We start from the raw sequence: 19,205 nt of genomic DNA, 5'->3' as shown, positions 1-19,205 counted from the left end.
GTTTTCTTTATTAACATTAACCACTTCTGCCTAAGCTAAATTTTCCCACTATACTATTCCCATATATTCGGAGAAATCTCAAAAACCCCAACACTAAAATTAAAACTAATTCAGCCACTACAAGATACACGAATTTGAGTTAGGGACGCTTAAATTTTATTTTTGTTTCAGCTAAACAAATAATTTGGCGCCCATTACAAAAGTCAGTAGCTTAGTGAGCCGAAACAGACACCTGCCAGACGCGGATGGTGTTGTCGGAGTAGCCGGCGAACAGGGTCTGGCCGTCGGTGGACCAGGCCAGGGACAGGCACTGGGGCTGATCGCCAGGGGAGCCGGGAGAGACGACCTCGGGGCGCAGCTCCTCGACGGTCTTCTTGCATGCCAGATCCCAGATCTTGATCGAGGGTCCGTAGGCCACGCACAGCCAGTAGCGGTTGGGCGAGAAGCACAGGGCGTTGATGATGTCGTTGTGCTCCAGGGTGTACAGGTTCTTGCCGTCATTGAGGTCCCACAGCAGGGCCTTGGAGTCCTTGCCACCGGAGGTGCACAGGGAGCCATCGGGCGAGACGGTCACGGTGTTCAGGTAGCCGTTGTGACCGTGGTGGTTGTTCTTCAACTTGCAGTTGGCCAAGTTCCAGACCTTGACGGTGCGATCCCAGCCGCAGGACACGATGATCGGGTTGGAGTGGTTGGGCGAGAAGCGCACGCACGACACCCAGTCGGTGTGGCCATCCTCCTGGATGGTGAACTTGCACTCAGCCAGGGTGTTCCACAGCTTGATGGTCTTGTCCCGGGAGCCGGACACGATCTGACGGTTATCGGCCGAGAAGGCAACCGACAAAACGTCCTAAAAAGCGAACAAGCATTTGACGATTAGTTTAGGGCATTGGTTTGGTGTTAATAATTATAAGATTACATTAACTGGATTCTTTACTGACCAACTGAATGCAAATTCACAATTTGCAGCTTTAGTAATATTTAATAAACAAATATGAAAACTAAATCATTGCTTAAATGAAATTGAAATTGGTTTTGAATAAAAAGTTTTAACATTATAAAGGTACTATAAACTTTAACTACAGCTGCAGTTGCATAGTCTCAACCAAATCAGTCAGTGAACCAATCCAGTTGGGTATTCATGTTCTTAATTACGGATCAATGGGTATCAGAGATTGTTTGCCTACTTACGATAGAGCTTCAAGCAATTTAAAGCCGAGACTCGAGCGCAGGGAGAAGCGTACGTACAGATGTCGACCAGTAATTCTGCCTCGCATAGGCGCAATATATATATTTTTTTTTTCGATTTGTACGCAGCAAAGGCGGGCCTAACCTCACTCCTAACCTTACATTCAGCCGTTTGCCGGTACAAATCGCGTATTTTTGGGTGAAAAATCTGAGTTCCCTGAACGAACTAAATGCAATTGGAATCTTATCCCACCTTGGTGTGTCCCTCGAAGCGACGGGTGGTCTTGCCGGCGGCCAAATCCCACAGGCGAAGAGTCTGATCCCAGGATCCGGACAGGGCGTAGTTGCCATCGGAGGACAGCACCACGTCGCTGATGAAGTGCGAGTGTCCGTAGAGACGCTTCTGGGGGTAACCGTAGTTGGTGTGCTCATCGCGGGTCAGCTTCCACACGATCAGGGTCTTGTCTGCGATTCGGAATGGTGTCCATTAATATATGCACGTGCTGCCACAGAAATCTGTCGATTTTCGGGTCAAAACTTACCACGGGAGGCCGAGATGATGGTGTCGGGATCCTTGGGGTTGGTGGCGATCTGGGTGACCCATCCATTGTGGCCAACGAGGGTACCGCGCAATTGCAGGGTCTCGGACATCTTGAGTTTATATTATTTGCTACGGAGCGCGGAGGAAACACGTCCAAAGGCGCTGCAAGCTGGCAGAAAAAGAGGCAGTTCCGGTTCCAGTGCTCGTTAAGATGCCAACTGTCAGAGCGCGCGCGCAGTGTTGGTTAGGCTAAAACTATCGATAGCTACAATGTTCTGGTACACAGAATACGTATAACATTGACTGTTAAAGATGAATGTAAAACTTTCAAAATTTTTTAAAATCCTTACAAATAAGACGTCTATTAAATAGGAAAATGAAACTCTTCCATCCTTAAAAATAAACAAAGACAACTGAATCTCTTAAAATTCACCAAGTATTTCGTTTTTTAATATTGCTCCTTAAACCCTTTGGTAAACATATTTTAAAAACGTTAGAAAAAAATTCGATTTGTTTATATTGCTTCAGTGCTTATTTATCTATTATATTAATTAAATATAAGCCAAGTATTAAACCAAAAAATTAGACGCCTGTTAAATGTTTATAGTGTGTAAATAACGACATTTTAAGCAGCTGTGTGAGAAAGCAATAATGTTTTTAAAACAATTCCAATTTCGTAATACTTGATTTCCAGTTTTCACACTTTTAACCTATCACGTAAACACAAATTACAAAAGTAGCAGACGACATTAACAGAATTTCGCACATATATTTTTCTGTTGCAAACAAAGTGTCTTTTTAATAAATAAATACTAGGACATACAATCCTCAAGAATTCGTCGGTATTTTTCGGGAAATGTCAAGCACGCATCGCTAATCGATACACACAAGTCGCAGCGCGTTTCCACCGTTCCGCGGCAATCGGCAAACGGTCACACCGAGGGCAGTCTTTCCCTTCGTATATCGTGTCGTCGTCTCTTTTGTGAACAAAAAATACGAAGAAAATCGCCCAAATCGAGTTTATTCGACTGGGCATTAGGAATTGTGTGGAGATAAACGAGTGAATACGCGGCTGGCAATCGAACGCAACGATAGTTGCTCATTTTCCTGCACCCCTGAGTTACAATAAAAGCCGTCAAAATTGAATCGACAAAGATTGACGAGACTTTTTCTTCCACCACAACTGCGATGGAGGATAAAGCAACAACAAAAGATCTTGATCAATGGATTGAGCAGTTGAACGAATGCAATCAGTTGACAGAGACACAAGTTCGCACACTCTGCGACAAGGTAAGGCCCGGTCCTTGCCCATTTTTCCCATGCGAATTAGGAGATGTTATAAAAATAATTTTCGTCATTGCATGCGAGCGAGCGATTTTTTTTTGCAAATGGTCTCCTCCGCTGCGTGCCTCTGGCCCTCTCGCTCTTTTCAATGGGGAGACGCGCTGAGCGGAGAGCGCGAGAGCATGATTCATGTCGTGCCCTCTTGCTCACACAATAGCGGCGGCTTGCGTCGCCATATTGGAATATTGGTAAATTCCAACGGCCAAGCGCCGCATTGCCGCGCACAAGTGCGAGTGAGACAACTGGACGGGCAAGTGCGTGCTCGAATGCGACAGCTAGAACGGCGCTTTGGTCTAATGGGCTAAACCTGGGCAAAAAGAGATTTCTTTTTGTATTATTGTACAATTCGATTGTTTAACTATGGTGCATTGTGCGTGTTTGTTGTTGTTGTTGTGCCCGCAGTAAACTGTTATCACCCCCGCTCCGTGCGCCCCCATGTGCGTCTTGTCGTTTTTGCTGAGTAAATATTACTTAATGTTTTTGTGCGTCGGTGTGTGCGCGCCCCTAGAATATGTATCTATGTACCGTCGTATCTCGATTCAGGAATAATGCACTTGCATTGGTGTTTGTGCTTCGTTTTTTATGCCCAACCATGTTCAATTAAACACTTTTGATATCAATTGTTTTTAATTTGCCGATTTTACCGTTCATCAGGCGCGTCGCGCACACAAACAAACATACAAGCGAAAAGAGTGCAAAAGAGAGAGAGAGAATGAGAAGGCGAACAGATAACGATTCATTGATTTGGGAGTAAGTGGGGTTATGTTTGCGTCACCCAAATATTTGTCAGTGTTCCCATTAGAATCTTGAATCTCCGTTCTCCGTCCCAAAGATCGTTGCGTTCTTCGCTCTTCTCGGGTGCGTCTTCTGCAGCCTCTCTCTCCATCCTTCCCGTTGCTTCGAAAAGAAAAGCGAAGAGTACGCGGAGAGAGCACCAGCTGCATCAGTGTTTGTGCTTGCATCTGTATGGGTGCGCTGGCCTCGTCATGAGTTCAAAAATTATTTATTTTCTTTTTTTTTCGATTTCTGGCCGGAAGCAACAGCCTCCAAGGTAATGTGCATATGGCAAAAAATCTAATTGGCTCACGCACAAATCGTTCATCTGCGCCGCCAGATTCGCCGGATTTTACCCCCGGAACTTGTTGTCATGTCCATCTATTTCGTCAGCTGATAAATATGAAGCATTCCCAAAGAACACGGCGGAATGGTCAAAATAAATGTGCAATTTTCGTTCGCTCAACTTGGCACATTTATGTTTGTAAAAACCGGTTTTCATTTTGATGCTGTATATTGTAGCATAGCGGAATTTCAGAATCGACCTTCAGAAAGTTTTTCCCTTAAACAGTTTTTTGTTTAAAGTTTATACATACATATTTGTATAAAGTTTTATGATGATTTATTGCATTAATTACTGAAGTGAAACATACTCTTTTCATGCATTCATTCTCTAAAAATGTAGCGTTAAATTTCATTAGCTTTTGATGATAAAATACCAAAGACGATAGAATAATTTCCAGAATTTAGCATGTTTATATGCGTTTATCGTACGTTCATCTTATCTTAACTTTTTAAGAAGACTTGCTTTCTTTGTTTTGGTTTTCACATTATATTAGCAACTTAAACTTTTTCGTAAATGGTACAAAATTTAATGTGAGAATGATACAAGTTCTTTGACCGCGACTAAATCTTGACGGCAAACCTTGCCCTTTGACAAGGTTTTTTCAACCGCACATGTTTTCGCATTTATTTTAGAAATCACTTTCGGTTTCCTCAATACTTTCTGTTTCGCAGATATTCTGCTCTGATAAACACCATTCGCCAAATTATGGGCGGTGGAAAATAGATTATCCAGGCTTCCATGTTACTTCCATTTTGTATATAGTTATTTAGTAATTTTAATACACTTAAGTACATCTCTATGTTTTTGTTATGGAACGTAGCAATGTTTAGGTACAGAGTTTTATAGGGTTTTGTGGGAAGCTATTTTCGGAATCATTTAAGAGATTGAGTTTTGTTGCTATAGATTAAGTTTGTGGGATGTTGAATGAGAACAAGTGGTATTTAATTTTCTCGATCTCTCTGTAAAAAAACTCATGCACTTATCCTATATATTTGTTTTATCTTCTCTGCTAGTTACAAGCTATTTTTAGAGTACACTTTGAGTGTAGGCGTTGAGTCATTGAGTATTGTGAATAATGTACAAAGTACTAATCGTTTTATTTATCTTTTCTGACCCTGGAAACGATTTGGGTTAGATTATGTTAATCAGTATTTTAATATAGGTATAAAAAGCTGTTTATTTGGTTATTCGAATATGGAGCAAATACAATATCCTTGTTATAGAAAACGAACCTATTGCCCTGAACATATCTAAGAATACTTGGCTGATCTGTATACTTATTTAATTTCTTTATAGGCCAAGGAGATCCTCTCCAAGGAGTCCAATGTGCAGGAGGTAAAATGCCCGGTGACAGTGTGCGGAGATGTCCACGGTCAGTTCCACGACCTAATGGAGCTGTTCCGGATAGGCGGCAAGTCCCCGGACACCAACTACCTGTTCATGGGAGACTACGTGGACCGTGGATACTACTCCGTGGAGACCGTGACCCTTCTGGTGGCCCTGAAGGTTCGCTATCGCGAGCGCATCACCATCCTGCGCGGTAACCACGAGTCGCGCCAGATCACACAAGTGTACGGCTTCTACGACGAGTGCCTGCGCAAGTACGGCAATGCCAACGTTTGGAAGTACTTCACGGATCTGTTCGACTACTTGCCACTGACCGCACTCGTCGACGGGCAGATCTTCTGCCTGCACGGCGGCCTCAGTCCCTCGATCGACAGTCTGGACCACATTCGGGCCCTCGACCGCTTGCAGGAGGTTCCGCACGAAGGTCCCATGTGCGATCTGCTCTGGTCCGATCCCGATGACAGGGGTGGCTGGGGAATCTCGCCTCGAGGCGCCGGTTACACCTTTGGTCAGGTGAGTGCTGTCTGCAGGTTGGCTTCTTCTCAAAGACATTCTTGGTTGTCTCGTATACATGGTTAGTTAAATAAATCTGAGGACACAAATTAATGTATGTTCATAAGCATATACAATTTTGTCCTCTAAAATATAGATATATTTTTTATTGATCTTAATAAGAAATTTTATCTGGGCATGTACTCGGTAAAAATCAATAATCAGTAATCGAAATTTGCGCTGATACAGACCCACTGATAACACAATCTATGAAGAGACCTTTCGTCATAAATTTTTCGCATTCAAACTCGACAACATTTTGGTTTTATAGAATATTTAGGTAGTAACGAACTTATTACTATCTAACTTATGTATTAAAGCAAATCAGATGAATATCTTTGAGAAAACGCCAATTATAAAGTGCCTTATAAGCATTTCGACTAATATTTCGAATTTATTTGCAGGACATTTCGGAAACCTTTAACAACACAAACGGCCTGACACTGGTGTCCCGCGCCCATCAGCTGGTGATGGAGGGCTACAACTGGTGTCACGATCGCAACGTGGTCACAATATTCTCAGCGCCAAACTATTGCTACCGCTGTGGCAACCAAGCGGCTCTCATGGAACTGGATGATTCACTTAAATTTTCATTGTGAGTTGCAATTCGTTTGCGCTGCCTTTAAATTAAGCACTTCTGACTAACCGTTTGCCTTTCTTTTAGCCTACAATTTGATCCAGCACCCAGGCGCGGGGAGCCTCATGTTACGCGAAGAACACCCGATTATTTCCTTTAAGCTGGATTGCTCGCACCTACGCAGCTTACATTTACACATATTACATCGCATTATAACAACAAGAAGAACCGAAACAATATATAATATATACAAATCCAACCAGCAGCAACAAAATAAACAAAATGGCAAGTGCTGTCGAAAAAAAAAAAACTACCATAAAAAACAACCCAAAACTAAAAACCTCGATGCATTTGTTTTGTGGAGATCGTTTTAAACAGAGAAAAGATATTGTATAAACAAGGAAAAAAAAATTAACCATAACAGTCGAGTACACAAAAATGCATTGAACAGTTATTGTTGTTGGCCACTGTTTAAAAGAAAAAAAAAAACCGGAAACGTCGCCAGCGGGGGCGGCAGGCAGAAAATTTATATCAAAGATAAAGGGGAGGAGCAGCAGCAGCAGGAGGAGCAGAAGCAGAAGCAGTATACAGAAATGATGATACAATCCAATCGAACCTACCAACCAACCAACAACCGCAAGCAACATAAAGAACTACAACTACTTAGCTAAATTTGTTAATTTATAAAAATAACGAACTAAGCGTCGCAGCAGAAAGCCAGGGAGCAGGAGTGATGGATGGATGGACTCATGGATTATGACGTGATGTGTGTAAGGGAGGAAGGGGCTGACAAAGGACTTAACGGGACGAAAGGACGAACGCCAGGACGTAGCAGCATAAGCAGCATGAGTAGCAGCAGCAGCAGCAGCAGAAGCAGACGACCCACGACCGACAGCAGGAGGATAACGATGAAGCAGCAGCAAAAAAGTAGCAGCAGTATGTGGCAGTAGCAGCAGCGAACGCCATGGCGATCGGGGAAGCGCGGGGCGGGCCAGCGATTTATATAAAAACAAAAATTATAAAAAAGAAAATAAGGAAATACAAAAAATTTAATATTACTGATTAAAATTAAATAAAAAAAAAGCGAATAAAACTATTAAAAAACAAACAAAAAAGCAAAGAAAAATGATTAAAAAAAATTCATTATCAATTAAGTTCATATGTAACTTTAATAATAATAAAAGAAAAAAAAAACAAACAAACAATTCCCACCTGCCGACGAAGAGATGCATCGAAGAGCAAGGGAAAAGCCATTTATAGCCAGTTAAGGGAGAATGTCCTTTAAGAGAAATGTTTTTTCATGCTGGCAATGCCGCTCCCTTTTGGCCTGCGGGCTCCTTTGGTAGTGTGTATGCGAGCATGGCCAAGTTAACACGAGGCCAGCACGACGAGCGGAAGTCGAGCCTCGAACGGGCCACCTAATTGAGACCACAAAGAAGGCGAGATTGGGGGGAAGTTGATATATGGATGGATGGCAAGGGGCAGATAGAAGGACGGAGGTCGTGGTGCCCGCCACCCAATGATGCCCAAGTCAAAATCTAAATCAGAGCCGGGCTGCTTTTGATTCCCAGCGAAAGCGAAAGCAAAAATCTTGCCAACTTTGTATAATTTTTTGCATATTTAAGCAGGCCACATGAACTCGCAAAGATCATGTACAGTGGTCGCTCGATTATTGCTTTGTTAGGTATTTTTTTAAACTCCTTTGATACTCTATTAGATTGGATGTTCTTAATAATTAAGTTAGTTTTTCTGCCTTACATACGAATGAAGAATATAATTAATAGTAAGAAATGAAGAATTAAAAAATATTTTAATTCATAAGTAATAATTTACAGTTGACTAGAGAAAAGCCATATTTATGGGTGGATTATTCGAAGGTAAGCAGTTCGTGCGGCACCAGTGGGCACTGTATCCACATGAGTTTCGGTCCGGATGAAAATCTAAATTTGAGAACAAGGATGGGAGTAGGAGTATGGGGACTCTCAAGTGCCCAAGAACTTGGCGAGCAAACAAGCATACCCATACGCACACCTACCGAGACTTGTCATCTATCATGCCCCAACAAACCCGAAACCAGAACAGGAGCTCCACAGGATGCAGGGGGGAGGTAATTGTCGCCCTGGCTGCTGTGGGGAGTTGGGGCTGGATTTTCGGTTGGGAAAGGCTAGCGGTGGGAGGGGGGAGTAGGGTGGAGTTGGAGGCCCTGGAGCAGATTGTATTTGTCGTGCTGGCAGCGACGTCGACGACGACTGCGGCGTATGCGACATGGAAAATCCATTATCACGAAGTGAATTTTTACTGAAAAATTTACATACCCTCTCCAGTGGGGCAACGTACCGCACTGCACCGCACCCCCCGCAGTCTCATATAAATGTGGAAATAAATCCTGAGTGCGTGTTCAAGGGCGCGCAAGGGGGGCGTGGCGGGTGGAGATGATGCTCCGCATGAATATAACCCACAGAAATACAACTCTATTTGATGGCCTGTTATTAAGTAAAGGAATGCCACAGAAAAGTTGCCCAGCAAGATGAATCCTAGGTAGATTTTGTATTTAATTAAAGGCATAAATTCAAAACGATGAAAGATACCCGTTTTGGGTTGGCCCCTAAAAACACTCTAAAAATATTTGCTATCTATGTTAATCGTTTTGCCAAAAGCATAGCACCTTAATGTTTAAAACCTGATATTTAAATTTATTAGCAGCCTTAGAAATATATTACTTATATGCATATTACTCACAAAGATTTGAGCAATTCACAGAGTTTTTAGTGCCAGTAACAGTAATCCGCAGATTTGTTAAGTGTATTCCGACTCTTGCTCACAGATGATGGCCGAAAATGTTCGGATCATAAAACAAAAGTAAGTGAATCGGTATGATGGATACGGTTAAGTTTACGGTCGGAATGGAGGTTACTGTGGAGGGGGGGATGTGGGGGATGCTGCCACTGAAGGTAGCCTAAATATTAAAAATTTAAATGAACTGCTCCGTTTTTACGATTTTGTCCTTAGTTTACGACTGATTTTTCCGACGGGCAGAAAGAGAGGGCGTGCCTAAACAAACGTTTTGTATTTTTATCGTCTGTGTGTGGGCGGTTTTTCGGGGCGGATGCAGGGGATAATTTCGGGACTAGTGTGTTTGGGGGTTGGGGGTGGGGGGCTTTGGCTTTTACGATGCAAATTTGTTGCCATAAAATTGAAGAGTGTAGCCAAAAGTGAAGCGCTTTGCCTAAATAAACTTTGCAGACTACAATGATGATGATGAGTTGCCATTGCCGCTCCGGTTGATGATGATGATGCCTCTGTGAAATTTTTGGGACTGAATACTCCGACTCTACGGCCACGTGCGGGCTCTGGGAAAAAGGTTGAAAGGTCAGGCCTGCAACTCACACGTTCCCTGGGAAAATTGCGAGGTGGGTTGTGGGGCCCACAGATCCGATGGCAAGATTGCCTCCTTTTTCGTGGCAGGGGGTGGCGAAAAATCAACGAAAATCGATTGCCGCTAAATACCCCAAAAAGTTAGGGGAGCCGAGGAGTTAACGTAACGTTGTTAACTCAACTCAACTCAGCCTCAAACTTGGCCATATACAAAAAGTTTTCCCTGCTCTCACTGCTACAGCTTGTTCTTGTTTTTCCATCGTTTTCATCGCTTTTATTGTTGTTGTTTCTGCTGCCATTCCCTTTGGCTGCTGATAAATCCCCAACGATTTGAGTCTCAGACTCAGCCAGTTTTTCTGTATATATTTAAATTTGTAGTCTTTTTTGTGCACTCGGCACTTGAAGCGTGTTGAAAGGGTACTGTAGAAACTGTGGAAAATTCTATTTGGATCGAGGTCTTTGAGGGCGAAAATATTTGGGATGCCAAATTTAACAAGTAGCACTTAATACAGGTGATTTAGTACTTAGTTAGCTCACTTATTGCGGCTTACGCTTCGTGCAGACAAGAATAAAAATGGGTGTTGCTATATACACTGTGTTTTTGTATATTTAAGGTGCTACCAATATTTACTTATGAACTGAAAAAGGAGCATTTAGATATTTTAAAATCACCGTCCACAATGACGTCTTTTTAAATGATTGCTGCTTAAGAAAAAAACCAAGTAAAACTATGACTTCCTTTATAAAACACGTGTTAAATTGTGAAATTAACCAACAACTGTAACATTATAAAAATATATCACATATAATTAAATACATCTGAAGCTTTATTAAGTTACTAAATTGGATGATTCATCCTGTTGAAGTAATACATATCTGCGTTTATTGTGTTTAGTTTTTGTTTAGCACTAATTCCTCTGGGTTGTTGGCAAGGTATCCAAAGTATCTTTAGTATGAGCCCAGTCAAAGTATCTTTAGTATGAGCTCAGCTACTGCTTAGCAACTAATCTAACTTAAACTGAAACTTATTGCACTGTCCGATTAGATAAGATAATTGATGTGGGACTTTAGACAACAAGCAGATAGCTGGAGCTGTTTTTGTGGGGGTCAGTGGGAATGGAATATTAAATTAGTAATTAGCTCAGCAGCGTCAGCAACAACAACCAGATGTTGTCACAGCCAGCCTCCCACCACCCACCACCTACCACCCACTTCCCACTACCCACCGCCCTTCGCTTTTTCCCGCCCGGAAAAACTTTTTCTTTCCCTCACCGAGACGAGACCTTAGTTTGCTCTTTTGCTTTTACTTTTGTTTCGTTTCCGTTTTCACCTGCAGGAATTACTCAAATTTATCTACGTGTGTTGTAGCTTTTAGGGCAATTCGCTAGTCACTCTGCGGCCTAAAAACAGTGAGCACTCGATAATTGCTTTGCATCGATCAATTTGTTCCCTAGGTGATGATGTTCACTTTAAAACTATATCGCTCATTCGCAGTGTTGCACTCTTAGAATGTTTATTTCGTGCAATAAATGCAGAGATAAAAGTTAATTCGCACAATTATCAACTTGTAATTGATCCTCAAATAAAAATTCGAAGAATACTTTTTCTTTTTTTTAAGATAGTATTCAGTTGGTCTTGTAAGTTAATGCTACCTTTACCTATACCTATTTATTAAGTAAATTATTTAAAGGCCGGACTGTGTTCGCTTTCTGTGTATTTTGCTTTCTACTTTGTCGCTTATTGTTGATTTTGTTTTTTTGTTGGATTTTGGCCTTTTTGCTGCGGGCATTGACTGACTTCCTTCCTGGCTGCCAGGACGAAATGCGATGGCGAGGGCGGCGGCGATGGCGTGGAAGGGAGGTGGAGGTGGAGGAGCCAAAGAAGAAGCAGATGAAATCTCCTCTGCTTGGAGCCTGGTGGCTCGTCTTCTCGGTTGCGTGTTTCGCTTCTGTACGTTTTCTATTGCCGCTTCCTTCCGATATTCCCTCTACTTTTTCCCCCCCACCCCCACTTCCGTGTTGTATTTGTATTTTTCTTTTTCCTACGTTTTTTCCTCCGCTTTTCGGTTTCTGCTTTTCTTTTGGACATTTTTTTCTTTATTTCCCAGTGAATTTGGTTGTCTCGCACGTGAGCCGCATAATGAAATTTGCCACTCCCTATTGTCTCTGTGTGTGACGTCCTTGTGTGTGTGTGTTTGTGTGTGTTGGCCCAGCTGCTTAGCCTAATCTGATGTCGCCTTAAAGAGATGTCATTGCTGCCACCCCCACCGCATGCCCCCCAGTTCGGCAGCCTCCACCAGCCCCACCCCCCCTTCGAAATGATGCTCTCGACTTAATGCTCAGGAATCTCGGCCTGAATTGGCCTTGGTTTGCTGTCTTGGTCCTGTTTGTCGGCTTATTTGCATGTGCTTTGCCCAAAAGGTGACAACACCAAATGTTCAATGTGCCAAAAAACAAGCTACCATCATCGACATTACCCAACAAAGAGACACAAAAACTACATGACAACAAACGGCACTACCGACTATGGGATACCTAGTAAGAACATGCATTCGGTAAAAAATCTTGAGGTATTTTAAAGAAACATATGCCAGAATCTTAGGTAAATACATAATGGAATCTAACATATTAAATATTGTTTTTTTGTTATTTTGAAATTCTCTTCATATATATGAAATGCACACCTAGTTTACATTGTTGATAAATGAGGAACAAATGCACATAGAGTTTGTATTATATGGAGTAGAATCAAAAGTATCCAACAAACACTTCTTATAACTTTCTTCGCTACCTAAGGCAAAACATACCCTGGAATTCTGAGACCAGGAAGTACCAAAGCACACACTCATGGAGCACAGAGCACAGACAGCTTGAGGTCTTAGCTGGACCAATGTCTGACCCCTCCCCAATCGTGGTCTCTTTTTACCAGCCCCCCCCTTCCCCCACCCAAACCTATAGCTTCACACTTTTTGGCTGCGCTGTGCTTTCAAGTGGAAAATTACTTTCGCAGCTTTATGATGCGGAAATTATATGAAAATCATGGCGAATTTGCCTTACAAGGAATGCCAGCGAGTCGACTCCACAGCCACTGGGATCTGTGCTCCTTGCTCCGTATTCCGTGTTTCGAGTTCTGAGTTCCGAGTTACGACCGCCGGAATCCGCATCCGGTACATCTGCATATGTAGCACGGCTATCTGTGGGTCCGATCAAGGCGCCAGCCACGCCCCCTGGCCCCAGCGCCCGTCGCATAATGAAACGAGCTTTTGCTTTTGCTTTTGCTGTTGCTTTCTACTTTGGCGACGCCGTTGACAACTTGTGGTGCTCCTCATCCGCGGCTCATCTCGTCCCAAGCTCCAGCACACTGAGAGAACAGAAATAACATTAGTAGTTTGAATTTTAATAAAGCTTTTATATATAGCTGTCAACATATAATGTTTCAATCATATTACTATTAACATCACCTTTGTAAGATGTCATGGTAAGGCCCTTTAAAGTAGGCAACATATTTTTAGCCAGACTCCTTATTGCAGTTCTAGTAGAGTACTACTTTCTTGAAGAACTAAATTCTTGTGTTACTTAGTTTAGAGTTTGGGAAAACCCTTTGTGTAGTTGCGTTTCCCCCAGTGCATCCCACTCGCAATCCAGCGAGCAGCTGCTGACTGGCTCCATTTCCATTTGAATTAGCATAAAACGAGGCGGCTTACGTCTGTCTATTGGAGCAGGGATGGGGGCGTGGCAAGGGGGTGAATCCGTATCCGAATCAAAGCCAAAAATGGTGTGGGGGGGGGGGGGTTGGATAGAAATGGGAATGAGGATGGTGGTCCTGTAGCAGAGATATCATCTGTTGCTGCTGCCGTGGAACTGGAGCTTCTGTTCCGCTGCTTCGTTATCTTTTTAACTTGCTGGCTGTCGTTTATTTAACTGATAATGATTTGATGGCAGTTGGCTAAGCTTCCAACAAAGCCCGTTCCTCAACTCAGCCCACTTTCATTTCCATTCCCCATTTTCCCATTTCCAAGCCCATTTCCACGCCCATTCCTCGCCATTTACTGAGGTCAATTACACGCTTTCGATTAAATTTACCACGGATGCTCGATGTATTTGTTGTTGTATTGTATGCGGTGTTGACAGGGAACAGCTGGAAGATCCTGCCATTCCGCATCTCTATTGCTGTCCCGCTTCCGCGTCGAAGTATCCTTGCCATGTAGGTGTGTGCGTGACTGTGTGTGTGTGTGTGTGTGTGTGGCACAAATAAAGTTGAATTATTATTTTTCTTTATGCTTCCAGGAGGCGGGGGCTGTGGTTGGGGGCGTGGTGCGTGCCTGGAATGCTCAAGTGTTGCCAAGTTGCATATTCGCTTCGTTATCCCATCGGGCTAACACCAACACACACACACACACACATACAGAAAGATATGTGCTTTAAAAGAGGGCTTACTGAAATACCATATTGGATATTTAACACGACGAATTCTTCAGCACATTCTTGAATATCTTTACCACTTATAAAACGCATGCCGGTATGTCTAAATATGCTAAATAATATTATGCCTTTTGTTTTCCTGGTACTGTGTATTTGTCCAAGTTTAAAGGTTTATGTTTTATTAGATACATTTAATATCTCAATAAAATGTGCTTGAATAATACCAGCTAGTTCAGCAGTTAATTGAAACATGCTTTAATAAATATACCTTTATAATTAAGACTTAATAAAACGCTACTTTAATTAACAGTAAAATGGGAATTCCCATTTTAAAAGTGTTGATTTGCTTACACAAGCATACTAAAAACTTTGGCGTGTTTATGTGCGAAATCTAGTTTGATTTTAATGGGTTTCCCCGGTTTTAAATTTTCCTGAATTTCGGTGGGTTTTATTGCTTTACCACGTGTGTTTTGTTGATGATAATTGTGTGCTTTTAGTTAACATTAAAGTACTCGTACTTTCCCTTTTTTTTTGCCATTTAGGCTTTTCTTCTTGTGCGGTACGTAAAAGTTTATTACCGTAAAGAATAAGCGAATTTTGCGTGAATGCCAAATTTCATACATGTAAATATTTACACTCGCATGTGTACAATGTACATACATATATTTAAAGGAGAAACATGGAAAGTACTCCTAATGAAAGGACTCATTGTAAATATTCGCACCTACGTAATTTAAATCTGTACCCGCATTTCATTCGTTTAATTCATTTAATAATTGTTGCTTCCGTCTACTTTTTTATATGTGTACATTGCTTAAAGTTACAATTAGTTTGTAGATTAAAGTACATTTGGATTCAATGGCATATTTTCTTGAATATTTTAAAATGTTGGTATGTGTTATTATATTTAATTTATTAGTTAATATGAAGTGAGTTAATAGTTAATATGATAAAGTGATTTCCAATCGAAGGACGTTCTTTTAAACCAACATATCAGTGAAGTACTTGATCACTTTGTTGTAAATCTGGGATTCTAGTGCCAAAAGGACCACGTCGAAGTCGCAGTTTAGCTCGATGCAAATCAGGCGTTCTATTGATAATGATTTCACGGTATAGATGGACGGTTTTATCTTCAAGGCACTTAGCAGACGCAAAGCTTTTTCAGAACGGATAACCTTGAAAGCAGCTTCCTTCAGGAGTGGATCAAAGTTCTTGAAGTAGTTGTGGCGATCGCAAATGCGCACATTCCTATGATTCACGCGACCAGGAACTTGAAGTTCTCTGACTTCAGATGGCTTGCCGTGAAAGGCCACGAGTTTTGGGGCGCCTGGAGTGTGAAATTGCTTCATAATTTCGATAAAGGACTTCGACAGCTCGTTGTTTATGCAGGGGCAACTGCTTCTTCCTAACGCTATCACATTTACCCGATAGTTTACGCATGCAACCCTCATAAGACATTAAAAATTGTTTAAAAAAACTGTTCTTGAAACAAACTGCTCAGTTAGTTTTCTTTATTGAGAGTTGTTTGTTTTTCTGCGTATAATTTCTGTCAGTCAGTAGGCCTTTCCCCTATACTCATTTCCATGATAGTTCATCCAGAATAATTCATAAATTGGTGCCAAAACTCGATAGTTGGCAATGAGCGAACCGCTCTCGGGTCCCTGGCTGCGTTTTGTTTACAATGGCCTGTTGCTGGCCTCGGCTGTGTGTTCCGGCCGTAGAATGCAGCCGGAGGAGCACCCCTTCGCCATGGTGGCTTGTGTTGTGGTCGGATTCTCGGCGGTTTTTGGACTGCTGCGGGTCATCTTCGCCAGCGGACAGCCGGAGGAGTGCCGAAAACTGAGGGACATAACGAGCGGGGTCCTGGAACTGGCACCTTTGCCCCTGGCCAATATGGATCTCTATATGCAGTCCACCGGGCTGAGTCCCATTGCCTTGGGACATGCTTTCTTCGTGCTTCCCCTGGTTTGCGATTTGAGTTGCAGTTTGGCGAAGGATCGACGAGATTGCGCCTTTAGCGACAGCTTGCGGAATCTTACGCTGCTAGGCAATATTGTGTCCCTCGGTTTTCTGGCCTATGTGGAGCGGAATTTCCTCTATCTGCGCATGATGCTGGTCATGATTGTGGTCAAGTACGGTGTGGTTCTGGTGGACAGCATTAAAGAGGACGCCGGCGAAGATTTGCAGGTCTGCGGCACCGCACTGTTTGTGCACCTGCTCGGCAAGGCAGTGGAGTCCTCCCGACCGTTGGGTTAACCCCTAACCGCGCTCCGCTTCAAGGGTTTCATTGTACCGCTTAATTTCCCATGAATCGAGTTTTGACCCGTATTAAATTTCACTTTACCCGCTTTTCAATTGCCGTGTTCATGTTTGCTCATGTTTTTGTAATTGCTCAAGCACCTTGTGCTTTTTACACTGAGGAATAATATTTAAATGTACTAAATGGGGAGGAAATGTGAACAAAAGCGCTTTAATACGATTTATAAGAATTTTTTAAAGGTATTTTGTCATATATAAGAAAATAATAAGGAGTTCTATTTTAAACCATTTGTATATTGCTTGAAAATGCATACAAATAAAGAGAAAAACCTGATCCTATTGCTGGGATTTCTTCGAGTGCACATGGGGAGTTGACTTCTATGGCTTCCCTGGTGTGTCACCCACACATTATAATGATATATCGGCGATTACCAATGCGCAATAAGTGCCTCCAGTCAGTCGCTCCAAGCAGTTGCTGATTCATCGCTCGAAATCGTTCAAATGCTTCTCCCAATGGTTTCTGTCTTTCAGCGGGGGGCTTATCAATTGATTTGGTCTGGATAACAAGGCAATCGTACTCTTTGGATACGGGGATACAGATACAGTATCTGTCGATAAGTACTTGTGGCGGGTACCTTAACTCGTACTTTTCGCCGGCTGAAAAGGTTGGGTGAAGCTGAATGGAGGGCTTTTGTGGATGAGCAAGCGACAACAGTAATTGCAAATAATGAATTAGGGAAGCTAATTTAGCAAGGATATTTCTATTTCTATTCATCCTCCGATAAATGATTTATTAATGTGTTTAAATTATTATTGCTTTACTTGCTATGACAAGTTTATTACAGTATCAATCGATTTGAAGTAGCCTAGAACACTCTACTGTCAATTTAGTTTATGGACAAGTGCTAAATTTTTCGCATAACAAGTGCACATTATAAAATCTATTTTCCACTTATGATACACGGCGAATGGAAACCCGGTGATGACATTTATCAATAGTTTTCCGCGTGTGTTTCCTTTTTTCCGACACTGCGCTGATTTCGATGTTGTCACTTTTATTATTTGTTGCTCGCTTGTCACCAATATATTTTATGTATTTTCGCGCTGCTGCCAAGTGACAAACTATAATTGCAAGTGGAAAGAATTTTAATGAGTGTATGCGCAAACATATATAACGGTACAGAGTGTGACAAGTTTGTAAGTTGCTCGCAAAAACAAGACAGCAATAATTAACTAAAAAATAATTAACTTAAAAAACCTGATGTATATTACAAATATCAAACTGATAGTGCCAAGAAGTATAGTTTGAATTCATAATGCATTCTTATAAATAAATAAGATTGCTACCTTCGGCACCCTGCAGCATTATTTGGTGAAAAATGGATGACTTATTATCCCAGTCTGTTTGAGCTGAGATTGCATCCTCTCGAGCTGCACTACGAATCTGAAATGCGCTGTATTTGCATATACGAATTCTATAAATTTTTTCCACTTCCCAACTATGACTATTTTCCGCTTTCCACCCGCTGAAACGCCCATCGTGGTTCCAGGGCAGCGTTTTGCTTTATTCAACTTGACAAGTGAAGTGAGTGTGAATATTTTTTTAGGTCACAACAACAGCAGCAACAAGAACAGGACCAGAACTCCATCAGGAAACTCCAACTCCCGAGTCCTGGACTCTGGAAACTCTTGCTACCTGGCGAAATAAATAAACCGAGTGGTACAAAAATAAGAGGGAAAATGCAAAAAAGGAAAAACCCACAGGAAAAATACAAGAAATGGTTCGAATCCTTTTCCATCCTGTTCGGAATTGGGTTGAAGGGATGGCGCGGGGAGGAGGTGGACGGTGGGAAATTGCAGTCAACATTTATTTCCGCAGTATGATGGAAAAATTCGAAAATAATTTGCGAGCCATAATTAAAAGGCGACAGCAGAAAAACTCGGCGAAATATGGCAAAAAGTTGAAGCGAAAAGCAGAAAAAGGTGATGGAATAGTGGGTTAGTTGGGTTTGTTGGATGGGGGTTATGCGCTAAAGGGGGAGGAGCCAGTGTGGGGAGGGGCATAAGGAAAGTCAGTCCCTCAATGTTCCCAATCCGCTGGGGTCATAAACAATTCCAGCATAGACGAGTTTTCGATTTTCGCCTCAATTGGCAACATATGGTGAACAGACTCCCTGCGAGCAGCCAAAGGATCCCGCAGTTACCCGTTCCCGTGATTTTTCTTCCCAAATGTATCCACACCTAAAAAAAAACACAAACAGTTCTCTAATAAACCAAAATTGCTTTTAATTAAATGGTCAAGAATAATTTGTATACCTTTTAATTACAAATAAATAACAAACCTATTTATTAATAATCAATATTTATTTATATACATTATCAAGTAGATTCAAGTAACTGCATTATTTAAAGTATTTTTTCATGGTAAGAAGTATTTTATTTTATTGGCTTAACAAGCGGAAAAAAATCTTTGAAGAAATCGGC

General features: G+C 41.9%; 4 protein-coding genes across 4 annotated transcripts; 2 read left to right on the top strand and 2 right to left on the bottom strand.

Moving 5' to 3' along the window:
• Positions 1 to 133: 133 nt before the first annotated feature.
• On the bottom strand, positions 134 to 1,917 carry LOC120446031 (guanine nucleotide-binding protein subunit beta-like protein). The gene is made up of 3 exons (XM_039626795.2): positions 1,728 to 1,917; positions 1,439 to 1,650; positions 134 to 847 (listed from the first exon to the last, which is right to left on the bottom strand). Exons 1-3 carry the CDS (start codon positions 1,834 to 1,836, stop codon positions 212 to 214), a joined length of 957 nt encoding a protein of 318 aa, XP_039482729.1. The 5' UTR covers positions 1,837 to 1,917; the 3' UTR covers positions 134 to 211.
• Positions 1,918 to 2,629: 712 nt separating this feature from the next.
• On the top strand, positions 2,630 to 7,868 carry LOC120453143 (serine/threonine-protein phosphatase PP2A). Its single transcript, XM_039637703.2, has 4 exons — positions 2,630 to 3,016; positions 5,487 to 6,050; positions 6,494 to 6,684; positions 6,754 to 7,868. Exons 1-4 carry the CDS (start codon positions 2,915 to 2,917, stop codon positions 6,824 to 6,826), a joined length of 930 nt encoding a protein of 309 aa, XP_039493637.1. The 5' UTR covers positions 2,630 to 2,914; the 3' UTR covers positions 6,827 to 7,868.
• A 7,574-nt stretch (positions 7,869 to 15,442) lies between these two features.
• Positions 15,443 to 15,913, bottom strand: LOC120443996. The gene has a single exon (XM_039623474.1). The coding sequence runs from the start codon at positions 15,911 to 15,913 to the stop codon at positions 15,443 to 15,445; it is 471 nt and encodes a 156-aa protein (XP_039479408.1).
• Positions 15,914 to 16,019: 106 nt separating this feature from the next.
• LOC120451964 lies at positions 16,020 to 16,817 on the top strand. The gene has a single exon (XM_039635993.2). The coding sequence runs from the start codon at positions 16,101 to 16,103 to the stop codon at positions 16,716 to 16,718; it is 618 nt and encodes a 205-aa protein (XP_039491927.1). The 5' UTR covers positions 16,020 to 16,100; the 3' UTR covers positions 16,719 to 16,817.
• The last annotated feature ends 2,388 nt before the right edge of the window (positions 16,818 to 19,205 follow it).

Source organism: Drosophila santomea, chromosome 2L (assembly GCF_016746245.2).
Source record: "Drosophila santomea strain STO CAGO 1482 chromosome 2L, Prin_Dsan_1.1, whole genome shotgun sequence".
Classification (NCBI taxonomy): Eukaryota; Metazoa; Arthropoda; class Insecta; order Diptera; family Drosophilidae; genus Drosophila; species Drosophila santomea.
The sequence above is the reverse complement of the archived record's forward strand: the minus strand, read 5'-3'. Positions and strand labels throughout refer to the sequence as shown.